The following is a 13,368-nucleotide window of genomic DNA, read 5'->3' as shown; positions in this document are numbered from 1 at the left end:
TGCGGGATTCTCGGAACGGCTGGAACACTTTCCACAAGTTGAGCAATTGTTCCTGGAACATGCGGCCAATCACAATCACGTCCAGGTATAAGACACATGAGCCCTCAAAACTGCCTCGAATTAACCTCTCAAATGCCGCCAAAGCATTGCAGAGGCCAAAAGGTAACGGATTTAAAAAAGTCTCATTGCAACTACACTAAACATGAAGTCTTCAAATCACACGCAAAGTCATCTGTTGACAGGCTAACTTTCAAGTCTCCACTGAACTGCGTTATTCTGGGATCTCGTTATACAGCCTCGGGTCAGCACCAGCAGAATACACCGTTTCTAACAATTCCTCTAATTTTATAGAGGCATGCTTATCTCGCCGTTGCACACAAATGACAGTTCTATTGTTGCATGCATATTCATTTTCGTGGGTACCTGTTTACAGAGACATTGCCTAGCAATGAATTATTCCGGCATTCAGGAGTCATGTCACAATATTGTCACGATTTAGGGGTGACTATAGATGGGGTTTGGTTTGATGAATAGATTTACTGACCATGTACAGGTCGCAACTACAAATAACTATAACATTATTGCTGATTTCCACACTACAAATCACTGCAAATTAAGTCCTTTCAGTGCATTATAGTCTCCATTAGCCATTTCCTGGCAACAGATTTAATAATGTGGAGATATTTCAGCTTCCCACACTCAGGTCCTCTTGCCACAGCTGCTCATTCAGAACTGTTGTCAACTAACAATTCAACCAACCTCCTAGTTTTCTCTCCACAGGCTGACTTCCAACTAACAACTGAACTCTCTCTCACTCACCAACTACTTCTCGTCGCTTCACTAAACCAAACTGCTGACAACACTCTACTTCGGAACTCAAATTACCCTGCTTATAATATTTTCCCACGAACCACATTTCCATTGAATTCTCCCAAAAATACAGGGGTCTGTTTATTCACCTAATGCATAGCAAGGCTGTTATTTAGTCAGGTTAGCAATGCGTATATAGCCACAATATTATACACTCTGGACTACTGGCAGCATCAATAAATAAATCCTAAATAAACACAGAGAACTTGACAAGTGAGTATCTATGACCATAACACAGTAAATTAAGGGAACCAGGGAACCACAGTCAAATGGTTGCGACTGGAGGAAGAAAGAACGAAAGAAAGACTAATACAAAATTTTGTAAAGTAAAAAAAGTGAAGTAAAGGTATGCCTGTATCAGGCCGTGGAGGCCCATAGGGTTGTGAGATGTTGAGGCTCTCACATTTTCTAGACAATCGGCTCACAGATGGCAGTGAGGTTGTCAGCCTTAGGTGCGGCAGCCCTTTGCCCCCAGGAATATTCCTAGTACTCATTTCTGTTAGAGGCTGAGTTGACCCCAGGGCCAGTGTGGCTGGAAGTATCAGGTAAATTGAAAAAAATTCACCTCATTGGGATTTGATCCCGTGACCTTCCGGTTTGTAGCATAGTGCCTCAACCAACTATGCAACCCCATCATTACTAAAGTACCTGAGTCACTACTGTTCAAGCTATATTTTATTTTTAAGGAAAGGTGTGCTTAAGGTATGTTCAAGGGCATGCCTGTTCCACCCATAATTTTTAAACCGCTGGATTTCTTATATGAAACTCGGTATACGTCACAGTCACATCTTCAAACCTGTTAAACTTCTAACAAGATCCCTCTACAATGAAAGAGCTATTTAAGGTAGTGCTGAAGGTGTGTCGTACAAATTTTATGGCAACTTCAGAAATATAATATAAATTTATAACACTGATGGTGTGCAAAATCTACATTTAACTTTCTGTTTCACATATTCTTTTCACATTATCTTGTTCCACTATTTTAATATAAACATAAAAGGATCATTTCAAAAGCAATGCAGAAGAACCAGATGATGACATCCTTCTGCTTCTAAGCAGAAACACTGGTCTCTTTACTTCTTCTTGCTGCATGAGGTTCCAAAATGGGGAACAAAAATATTTCTGGTCAAGTGTCACATCCATCAACATTCTTATTTTCAGGAATGAAAACCCATGTCTGATTCACAGTGAAATGCAATATGTGGGACAATACAGCGGTTTCCTGCACAGTATCTCAGTGGCCATTATGCTCTCATGCCAGTCACAATAACATCTCAGATGATCCAAGCAGTGGGAGATCATCAAAAACAAACACCACATTGGTGGTTACTGTCAACAGAATTCCGGAAGAACACCATAACATGACTTATGGAAATACACCTCCATTTTTGCCTCCCCCAAAACTAATATCTGTGGACAGAACTCTCAGCCCACATGAGAATGCAGGGCCACACAAAGTAGGCACAACTGAGAAAAGCTTCTCTACCTCCCATACAGACTTGACACAAGCTTGCCAGACTATGATGTTTTCAAGTTTGAAGAAACCAGTGCAAGGAAAACAGTTCTGAAGTATCAAGATGACCACACAAGAGACCAGAGCTATGACGAGCCTGCTGACAGGTATGCAAGATTAGTAAGTGCTGGCACACAAACATAAGGCAGAATGGTGATTACATTTAAGTGTGCATTGCTTTTGAAATGATCTTTATATGAAAATAAAAGCATAAATATGATAAAGTTGAGAGGAGTTAAAGAAATTATTTAATTAATTATATGGTGCCAGGAGCCAAACACCATGAACGCCAAAACCACCTCCAACCATGATCCTCAGCTGGGTCAATCCAGTTCATTCTCTCACAGCAATCATAATCAATGATTTTGCTTTTCATTCTGAATGTTATACTTAACAACTGTCTACCAAAGTCATATATATTTTATTTAAAGAAATTAACATTTTTCAGTTACAATTTTATTGAATGACAGAAGCTTCTCCAGCTCAAAATTAATTTATATGTTACAGCATACTAAAATAAATTGTGCAAACAACCTCACCTTTCCATCCCCACTTGTGTCTTTGCTTCCATGGAAGGTTAATCTGCTTACTGTTTCTGCAACAATTACACAGCCCCTATATAGCACAATACATACAGTATGCTTGAAATGTGTATAAATCAATCTCAACTTCTATCTCAACAACAATCCAAATAAAACCACATATATAACTATATGCACCCAAGTTCTGTTACAGCATCTGTTTCTTTAACAGAAACATGGTCTCAGTTCAGGAAACAGGGAAAAGATAAAAATTACAATGCCCAAGACTGTCAATAGAACACCAACTAAAGTTTTCCTGCTTCATAAAAATACAATAACTTCCAAACACTGTTTCACATTTTTCTTCACATAACTTTCGTTGAAAACAATGGTAATCTGCAAAGGAACAAAATACAGATAACTTTACAGTTGTAGAGAGAATACTGTTTTCTGGTTAACAATGTTATAACAAGGAGTCAATGACACTTCCTCTCCAAGGTCAGCAGGAACACAAGAGCCAAGTCTTACAGCAAATTTAAAGAAGAAGAGCACATTACACATACGAAGGGGGACCCAAAAATAACCGGAACCGACCTGTTGCGTGCGCATGCTTTGTAGTTACGAGTTGTGCTGCTAGGTGGTGTTAGCTGGGGGTCTCCCGCTACTGTTAGTGAGCTGGCGTCAGTCTGAGTTAAGTGGTTTGTCTGTGGTGCTCTGTTGTGTGCGTTCCTGTTTCAACCCTTTGGCGATTAGTGAGATGGCCGACCAGAAGGAACAAAGAGTGTGCGTGAAATTTTGCTTTCCGTAGCACCAAGACTCATCGCCAGTCACAATTCTTTTAAGAAATTCTGGATCGTTCTGCACTTCACTCTTCAAGTCGCGGCAAACATTCACGCGGTTTTCTCTTTGGTCATCTCCGAGCAAGCGAGGAACAAATTTTGCAGACACCCGTCTCATGTGCAAACCTTCGGTTAAAATTCGCTGGACCGTGCTCCATGAGATGTTCGTTTCCTCAGAAAGTTGGTCAATGGTCTTTCGACGATCTTCATCAATTGCACGTTTGATTTTGGCAATGTTTTCGTCATTTCTTCCTGTCGAAGGACGCCCGGGGCGTGGCATGTCTTCTGTTGACATGCTGCCAGATTTGAAACGGGAAAACCACTCGCAGACCTGTGATTTCCCCAAAGCATCATCATTAAAGGCTTGCCGAAGCATCCCAACAGTCTCGGCTGCAGTTTTCCCTAACAGAAAGCAAAATTTCACACACTCTCTTTGTTCCTTCTGGTCGGCCATCTCACTAATCGCCAAAGGGCTGAAACAGGAACGCACACAACAGAGCACCACAGACAAACCACTTAACTCAGACTGACACCAGCTCACTAACAGTCGCGGGGGACCCCCAGCTAACACCACCTAGCAGCACAACTCATAACTACAAAGCATGCGCATGCAACAGGTCGGTTCCGGTTATTTTTGGGTCCCCCCTCGTAAGTTCTTGATGCACGTACCAGTAAGTACTACTGCAGTCTACATTTGGTGCTAGTGTGCACATAAGCACACCTGACTATTTCTAATAACTAAGTGGATATATTATATGTCTGCATCATTAAGCTAACATCTGGTATTAAAATAAAAGCTTTAATTATTTGAATCTGGGTGCCAACATGCATATACACACATTTATACTCCTCTCTAGCGGGCAATCTAAGACAAAGACAGACAATTCTGCGTTGAACTGCAACTTCAAAGGACAAACTGAATTTCCTTATGAAGTGTTTACAAAACAAAGACACGTTTCAGGCAAATGTTATAGGGAATAATGTCAAAATATTTCTTACAATTTTATTCAAGAATAAGGGTGATTTAAAAAAGTATCAGAATAATATGTGTGAACATTTAAAACAGATACAAAGTTCCACCTCTGGTCAAAATACAATTATAGAAACCAAGATATTCAGGCCTTCTGGAAGGAATTATATGCATGTCAATGGCTGTAAAATGTTAATGTCTTTCAAATTATCTGGTTTGCCATCATCAGGAAACAGCTTAGCTAAATGGAGGGGTAAAGGAGTACTACTCTTACAAAAAGACAATATCAATGACACCATGCATGTAAGACAGCAGGGCTCTAAGCTTATCAAAATAAAACTACATTAGGCCGTGAAGTACCTACTAGAAATACAAATCGTACAAAGCAAAGGTTCACCAACGCCCACCACTGGACATTATCCTGAAGCCAGTTCTATCCACCTCCCATTCTATAACCTCATGTTAAATCCAAACTGTCTTCCCAGTGGACATCATTCAACGTTTCCTCTCAAAAATTGGTATACATTCACTTCCCTCCCTCATACCCACTTACTCAGGCCATAGTGGCCTCCTAAATTTTGGTGAAAGTATTAACTCAAATAATTTTGTAATATATAAAACTGATGTATGCATCTGGCAACTGTATAAGGATTTAAATCAAATACAACAAATCTCAGTTAAGTCAGATGAACAAATCCCACCACTGTCAACCCATGAAGCAGAATGCATCTAATGGCAAGATTATCTGTTGACAAAGGAAGCAGCAGCAGTATGAACTGCTAGTGCAAATTCGTAGAATAAGGTGGTTTAAGTTTTCAGACTGAGTGTACATAAATTTTATTCACGATAAAATTGAAAGCAGCCTTAAGTGTGGTTATATATGTAATCATTTAATTAAAAATATTCATATTCTCGTCTATTAAAATTAGTGAATAATCAAAAATTCTGCCCACAGTTTTGTGGAGTCCAAAATCTGGCCTCTATCAAGAATGAACAAAGACTGATGGTGCAGTAACTGAAGAAAATCCAAGACATAAAAAGATCAACAAGGGAAAAATTATGAGGGGCTTCATGATTTGTATTCTGTTGAAATTTTTTGGGGTGATTACTGAGGCGAAAACAGGAAGGGGCACAGAAAGCACAAAGAAAACAAAAAATTTACACTAATTTTTTGCATATATTTAAACAATTCCATAATCCCCTGTGTATCCCAAATATCTCTCAAACACTTCTGAAAATCACACTGCATTAACTACCAGAACTGTTGCTCACAACTGCTATATGAGCTGCCCTGTGACCCATTCAGAACTTATGCAGAATACTGACTGAGCATCACATTGCTGGTAACGCACCTTATATGGTTATCACAATCAAAAAGTTTTTGTTGTACAACAAGAATCTTTATAATTCTGTATTTACGCATCATGTTGCAAGTCATATTAAAATGTCTATGTATAACACAGTCCATCAACAATGCAACAATTGTTCATTTTCTTCCACTTATACTTTAACACAACATGTTTCGGCTTTAGATGGCCATCTTCAGGCGTCTTTAATATATCAAAAAGGCTACACTGCATTAATATACGGTAAAATCGCACTCTGTGGTGCACTTAATACAATACAATAAAATAAAATCCATTAAAATGTTCTATTAAAATTTTCATCACTTTGTGAAATCCCATTCCACCTCACAAGGGGTGTCGTCCAGTTGTTTAGAACTATATGTTCCTCTCATGTGTTTTGTTTGAGCAGCTTGTTTTTAAGTTCATTAGCCTCTTGTTCTGTTTTGTCTGCAATCTGTAAGCTACAATATATAGACATTTAAGAATCTTTATCCCATAATCAAAGGGGCACACAATAGCGTAGTTGGTTGAGGCACTATGCTAAAAGCCAGAAGGTCGCAGGTTTAAGTCCCGATGAGGTCACTGGATTTTTTCAATTGACCTATCTTCTGGCTGCACTAAGGCCCTGGAGTCAGCTCAGCCTCTTAACAGAAATGAGTACCAGGAATATTCTTGGGGGGTAAAGGGCAACCGACTCATAGGGGTGACAACCTTGCCGCCATCTACGAGCCCATTGTCTAGAAAATGTGTGAACCTTAACATATCACAACCCTATGAGCCCCTTCAATACTTATGAGGCTTCCAGTTTGGAAACTGTTACAATTTTACTTTAAAATGGAAGGGTGAAATGTGTAAATTTTCATTTACAAAATTTATAATGGGTATGTATTTTAGAGACTGAAATGTTAATTTTCAAAAAAACTGACCATAACAGCTAATTACTGTTATCATCAGGGCCCGGATTTTGATGACATGTCATCTTTTTTTCCTTGTACCCTATGAAATGCTCTTAAATATATAAATCTCGGATATGAGCTGCTGGTTACAGAAATGTAAATTTTATGGGTAATTCTATGTCATTTTTAGGTTTAAGGTCATTTTTTCCATTTTTGTGGTATTTTTTTGGTAAATTTTTGGGCTTTTAAAGGTATTTCTTGTCATGTTTGGCCATTTTAGGGAAATTTTCTTCATCTGTTTTCTGAAATGTGAACAATATGGAAGCAAAGTGTACAAGTATAATAATAGTACAATAATAGGTTGTAATGCTGGCCTGTCCTTTCCATTCATTTCATGGAAGTGCTGACAATACACATGATTAAACAGGGTACGGCGATGACTACTCACACTGCGGCTCTTTGTACAAAGCAATTTGCTTAGTTACATATATTTCTAGTCGGAATATCTTGCTTCATATGACGCTGTTCAATAAAACTACTTGTCTTCAGTTCCTCGCCCTTGACCGTACAGATAAAGATATGTTGACGAAAGGTTCTCAGTGAGAAAAGTTCAGCTCTGTGTTGCACTAGAGTGTTTCATTTTATCACGATGCCAAAAGCAAAGTCAACTAAATCGTGTCATTTAAAACAATTTGTAGTTGAGTTTAGAGATGATATATATTTCAACTGACAGGTGACATTTTATGCTGCAAGATGTGTGACACGAAAGTAGCGGCAGAAAAAAAAATTCATGGTACAACAACATATCGGCCGCAACAAGCATAAACGAGCAGTGCAAATTTCGAACAAAAAGAAACCTGTGCAAATGTTACTGCAACAGTGTTCATCTGGAGGTGGAAATAAGTCATCAGATTTTTTCAGAGATCTGTGTGATGCTCTGGCGTCCGCAAATATTCCGTTTTGGCCTCTGAACAATGGAAAACTGTAAAATTTTCTGGAAGTAACTGTGGTCGTTCCATCCCGGATGAATCCACACTCAGGAAGAACTACCTTTCCCAGTGCTACAACAGTATCCTGGAAATGATTAGGAATAAAGTGCATGGGAAGATTTTCGTTTCCATTGATAAGACCTGCGATATGGAGGCTCGCTAGTGGCAAACATCATTGGAACCTCGGAAATTGGCTGACCACGTGAAGTGTTTCTGCTTACAAGTGAGGAACTAGAATCCGTTAATCATTCCACACTTTGTAAACTCTTTGACAGGTCAATGTTTCTACTGTGGCCAGAGGGTATACGACACAACGATGTCTAGCTTTTTGTGACCGATGCAGCCCCATATATTGTAAAAGTAGGCAAGTCAATAAAGTAGTTTTATACGAAATTGGTGCACGTTACTTGCCTAGCTCATGCACTGCATACAGTGATGGAGGAAGTGAGATCAAAATTCCTCAAGTGGATGCTTTCGTGTCAAGGACGAAGATTTACGTCAAGGCCCCAGCTCGTAAAATGCATTTTAAGTCTATGGCTCCTGGTGTTCTACTGGCCCCGGAACCCATCGTTACAAGGTGGGAAACGTGGATTGATGCTGCAATTTACTATTGCGATCATTTTCAGGTAGTGAAAAACACTGTAGATTCAATGAAGATGGAGGATGCAAGGGCAATTGAAGCTGCTGAGGAACAGTTCTCGTGCATCGAAATGGAAGGACAGCTGGCCTTCAAAAAGGCAAATTTCAGTTCCTTAACAGAAGGAATCCAATCCTTGCAAGACAAAGGAGCAACACCAAAAGATTCGCTCACTCTGGTGATTTGGAGAAAGTGTCAGGGGACATTGGTAAAATGGTGTCAAGAAGAATGAAAAGTGTTCTGGATAAAAATGCAGGTTATGAAACATTATGCAGAATTGAAGAAAGCAGTCTTCTGGGATTTTGCACCATGTATATGTGGTGTTAACCGACGTTTCGGAGGAACGTATCGCCTCCATCTTCAGGGTAGAAGAAAAAATATATAAGAAATCTGCAAGCAAAGAGACCGTGAGGAAGATTCTTGGTACTCATTTTTGTTAGAGGCTGAATCAACTCCAGGGCCATAGTGCGGCTGGAAGGATTAGGTAAATTGAAAAAATCCAATGACCTCATCAGGACTCAAACCCGCAACCTTCCGGCTTGTAGCATAGAGCCTCAACCAACTACTCTAATGCGTGCCCTGCCTTCTAACAATAGTTAACTGAAAATATGTTTTATGTATGAACTGTCTAATGGTTGTTGTACAGTTCTGCAACTCAAAAGCGGAGCCATGGCTAAAAAAATACAGGATCAGATACACTGCATGTGATATTACTTCAAGACAGTACAATACTTTGCTGATATGAGACTTTCTAGATATGTCACATTTGCCAGATATGTTCTCCTACAAACTGTTGGCTCGCATTTGTTTTCATGCTGTCTTCTTCACATGCAATTACATGGCAGCCTGGCATTTCTGAGCAAAAATAAAGTTAAAAAACAACTCTTATAGCTGAATACAAAGTATAAAATAGTTTACAGTTGTGTCATGTTGCACTTCTGCTGGATGGAACATCTAAGAAGAAAAAATGTAAAGTACTTCTTTTGCTAAGAGCAGACGAATGAAACTGTTAAAATCTGAAATGTGAATCAGATTAATGGGGCTGGGAATCTTCTGAACAGTGCAGCATAGACAAAAGGAACATAAAGGTTATCTTAGCAAGAACTGTAAAAAAAAAATTGAGGGGGAGGGGCAGGCAAAAGGTGTCTGCAGACATGAAACTTGAGAACATTTTCTGCCCATATTACAAAGAAATTTATTATACTGTCACATGTTTAGTGACAAGACATAGGGTTTGGACTTGTAACTGGATTTACTGGACTCTTACAAATCGTAACTACAAGTCATTATTGCGCAATCACTAATTCGTGCACTCCTTAAACCATGACTCCAAGTTTGTATGTCAGTCCATGATTCTCATGACTGACTCATTATACAACCTTCGCACGGACCACACAGAGAACACCGCACTAACTAGCAATGGCCCTACAGTTCCTCTACTGCTACATGAGCATTCACTGGTGTTTACCACGGGAACTTACAAGTGTTGTTTCTTTAATCTTACACTTTACAGAATATGCAGCATGGTTCAATGTGGATAATTTTGTATGTGCACAGAAAATTCAAAACAATACAGAAACACAAAATATTTTATGTAGCATTACCTTCATCAGTTTAAAAAAAAATGCAAATCTATCTCTGTAACAGGTAGTGAAGGCCCACAGGGTTGTGAGATGTCAAGGCTCCCAAATTTTCTAGACAATTGGCTCACAGATGGCGGGGAGGTTGTCAGCCTTATGCATCAGCTGCCCTTTACCCCCAGGATGATTCCTGGTACTCATTTCTGTTAAGAGGAATAGTCAACCCAAGAGCCACAGTCAAGCTGAAGGGATTAGGTCAACTGAAAAATCCAATGACCCCATCAGGAATTGAACCTGCGACCTACCAGCTTGTAGCATAGTACCTAACCATGCTATACACTACATTAATGAGATTTATATGAATCATGATTTCTTGCATACCTGCAAAGGGTTGCATGCTTATATGGTTATAGATAACCACAATGATTCCTGTAAACAACATGATATTAACTTGTTACTGCACTTTGGCTTAGAGTGAAGTATGAGTAAGTGAAGTAAAGTAAATGCACAATTATGAATTAACATGTGGAAAAATGATGGGTAAAAATCTTTTGCAAGTCCTTGTTCCAACCAGAGTCATGAGCTTCCAACACTTTGGTGGTGGTTGGGGGAGGGGGGGTGTTATCTGGCATGGAATGACCCAGATATTACACTAGAATTCTCTCTCATAAAAACATCAGATACCAAAAGATGGCTGAACAAGCTTCAAATATTATTAACACATATCACAAAAAATCATCACACCCTGGTGGAACTATTTTTCACAAATAAATTAGCATGCCACAGAAGCAAGATAAGCCCTTCACACTTATATACAGATGTCCTTAAAAATAAAAGAGCATGTTATGTCAAAAATACTATTTCCATTAAATACAAATTCAAAAGTAACCAAATCAGTTCACAACATCACACAACACAAACTGAGTGATTGATTGTGGGGACCAATATCAATTATTTTTTGGAGTTGAAAATTACTGTTCGTTTTCAAGTTCCATCACTTAGTGGTAGGTTCAGTACCACACCCATTATCCCTCACATACTTGGTTGTTAATCATTTAAACATCACACAATCATATGCACACACACACACACACACACACACTTACTTTCACAAATCGGTATTTATCAAAGGGTGATATTTATTATTTTAATTTCCTGTCTGTGACATTAAAAACACATTTAAGAATGTTACAATATTGCATACTTTGTGGAATAAGATTAGCTTTTGTATACTGGAATCATTTCATCAATATCAGTGACACAAATAGACTTTAAAGGAATTTGACAATGGTGTATGCTGTATAGAACTATAAGGTTTATTTTGGACTATATCCATCAACTGGTATATATGTATAAGACATTGTGGTTTTTTGTCTTATATATACCAGACGATGGATAGAGTCCAAAATAAACCTTATTGTTCTATATGTGACAGTAAAACAACATAATCATTATGTGAGATTTGAAGTTTTCATGGCAATGACTGTGAAGATTACCGTCTTCTGGGACATGATGCTGTGGCTGGACAACTCAGTAACCATCTACCAAACTACATGGGATAACATCCTAGAAGACCATAATCTTTTTACTGGTTATGGTTAAATTCCCAGCTATTAAAAGCAGTCAGAATCGAAGCCTGTAATTTATACCACTAAGATTACAACTAAAACAGCAGGTGGGGAGGGGAAGACAAGCCTTATCCTGGGATCAGTTCATATTGACATGCTGCAGCCATGTAATGTCTATGTTCCATTTTATGACTCAGACTAATATACACATTCAGCTAGACATTCTTACACAAGTCCATAAGATATGTGAATTTGCACGTATTAATAATTCAAATTCATAACTGAGGGAAATATGTTTCTTACACTGGCCATTCAACCTGTAGTCTCCATTTCATAAAAACAATCTGGCTCTTGGCTGGAACTGTCAACACAGACTACTACTTTCACTACCCAGCGCTAAAATTTATTTTACCAACTTCGCCTTTCCTTTTGTACAGCCAAAGATGATGATGATGATGATGATGATGGCTGTAATAATCCCACCAGGAACATCAACAGCTTTTTCGTTGTCCCTTTGGTGCTGATGGCATTTGTAGAATCAACATTTTTGGAGAAACATGGGCCCCTTTTATCTGATTATTTTGACTGAAGTCTGTTCTTTTTGTCCAATAAAGTACATCCATTTCTCTGTACTCTCTTGCTTTTAAGTTGCTGCTGATTACTTTCTTTTTGATTCTGCATATGCCATGTCAGTCTCCTCCTCCTTCTTGCTATTATTATTATTATTATTATAATAATAATAATAATAATAATTATTATTATTACAAATGTTAAACTTATAAAAGAAATAGATACAATACTGTGAAGCAATGGCTATATGCTATTACTCTAAATTTTTGGATACGCTACTAACACTTCGACAAGTATGAACGCACCACTTCATTCACATCAAGAACAACCCTGACAGACTTTTTGGACCCTCCAAAATTCACTTGTCGTAAGGCTTAAACTACCAACTGAACTGAAATGTTAAGATTATACCTCATTCCACAAAAATTCAAAGGAGGCTGAAAACTAAACTGTAATGTGTTCATCTAACAACACAGCCCCACCCATCATTTTTCTCACAGCACAGATGTTTCATCTGACACAAACAACAGGCATAAGTTACCTGTCGCAGCCTCTTGACCTATGGATGTGTCTCTTCAGATTTCTTCATACATGCTTGCAGCATATCATCCTAGAATATTTTCACCTGTTACTCCCTAGTGAATCAATGTTTTGACTTATCAGAAATAAGAGGCAAAACATTTCCCATGTGTCACCAGTATTTTTCTGAACTCGAGTCTGCTCATCTGGACCACATGATCATTTATATTAACTGGGTTTGTCCAAGGTTCAACTGGCTGCGCCTTCATCTGTGAGGTCAGACATACTGTAATTCAAGATGCCTTCAGTTTTAGCATCATCTATATGGGCAAACTCTAAGCCATATATATAGCTTTTCTTTCATTCAGGGTCCTCTTTAGCAGTACAGTCTCCTAAGCACAGACTCCCTTAAGAACCTGCAGAATCCTTAGTTACATACCCAATCACCCAACTGTTATGGAGATTCTGCACCAAGTTCGGAAATCTGTTGTGTACTGCCTGGTACCTGGCATACAAGCCAGTTCAGCAACGTGGCTGTCACTGCTGTTGC

At 38.7% G+C, this 13,368-nt stretch overlaps 1 protein-coding gene across 6 annotated transcripts in view; it reads right to left on the bottom strand.

Annotated features, from left to right (window-relative positions):
* The window catches only part of LOC111869353 (serine-rich adhesin for platelets), an 82,356-nt gene that overhangs the window by 14,601 nt on the left and 54,387 nt on the right, over positions 1–13,368 (bottom strand). For all 6 annotated transcript variants that reach the window (XM_023860811.1, XM_023860812.1, XM_023860814.1 and 3 more), the window contains one exon: positions 2,923–2,978. In XM_023860811.1, the coding sequence (XP_023716579.1) occupies positions 2,923–2,978 (56 nt within the window). The remainder of the gene's footprint in view (positions 1–2,922; positions 2,979–13,368) is intronic.

Source organism: Cryptotermes secundus, unplaced genomic scaffold (genome assembly GCF_002891405.2).
Source record: "Cryptotermes secundus unplaced genomic scaffold, Csec_1.0 scaffold584, whole genome shotgun sequence".
NCBI classification, from domain to species: Eukaryota; Metazoa; Arthropoda; class Insecta; order Blattodea; family Kalotermitidae; genus Cryptotermes; species Cryptotermes secundus.
Note: the sequence above shows the minus strand (reverse complement) of the source record. Positions and strands in the feature narration are given on the sequence as shown.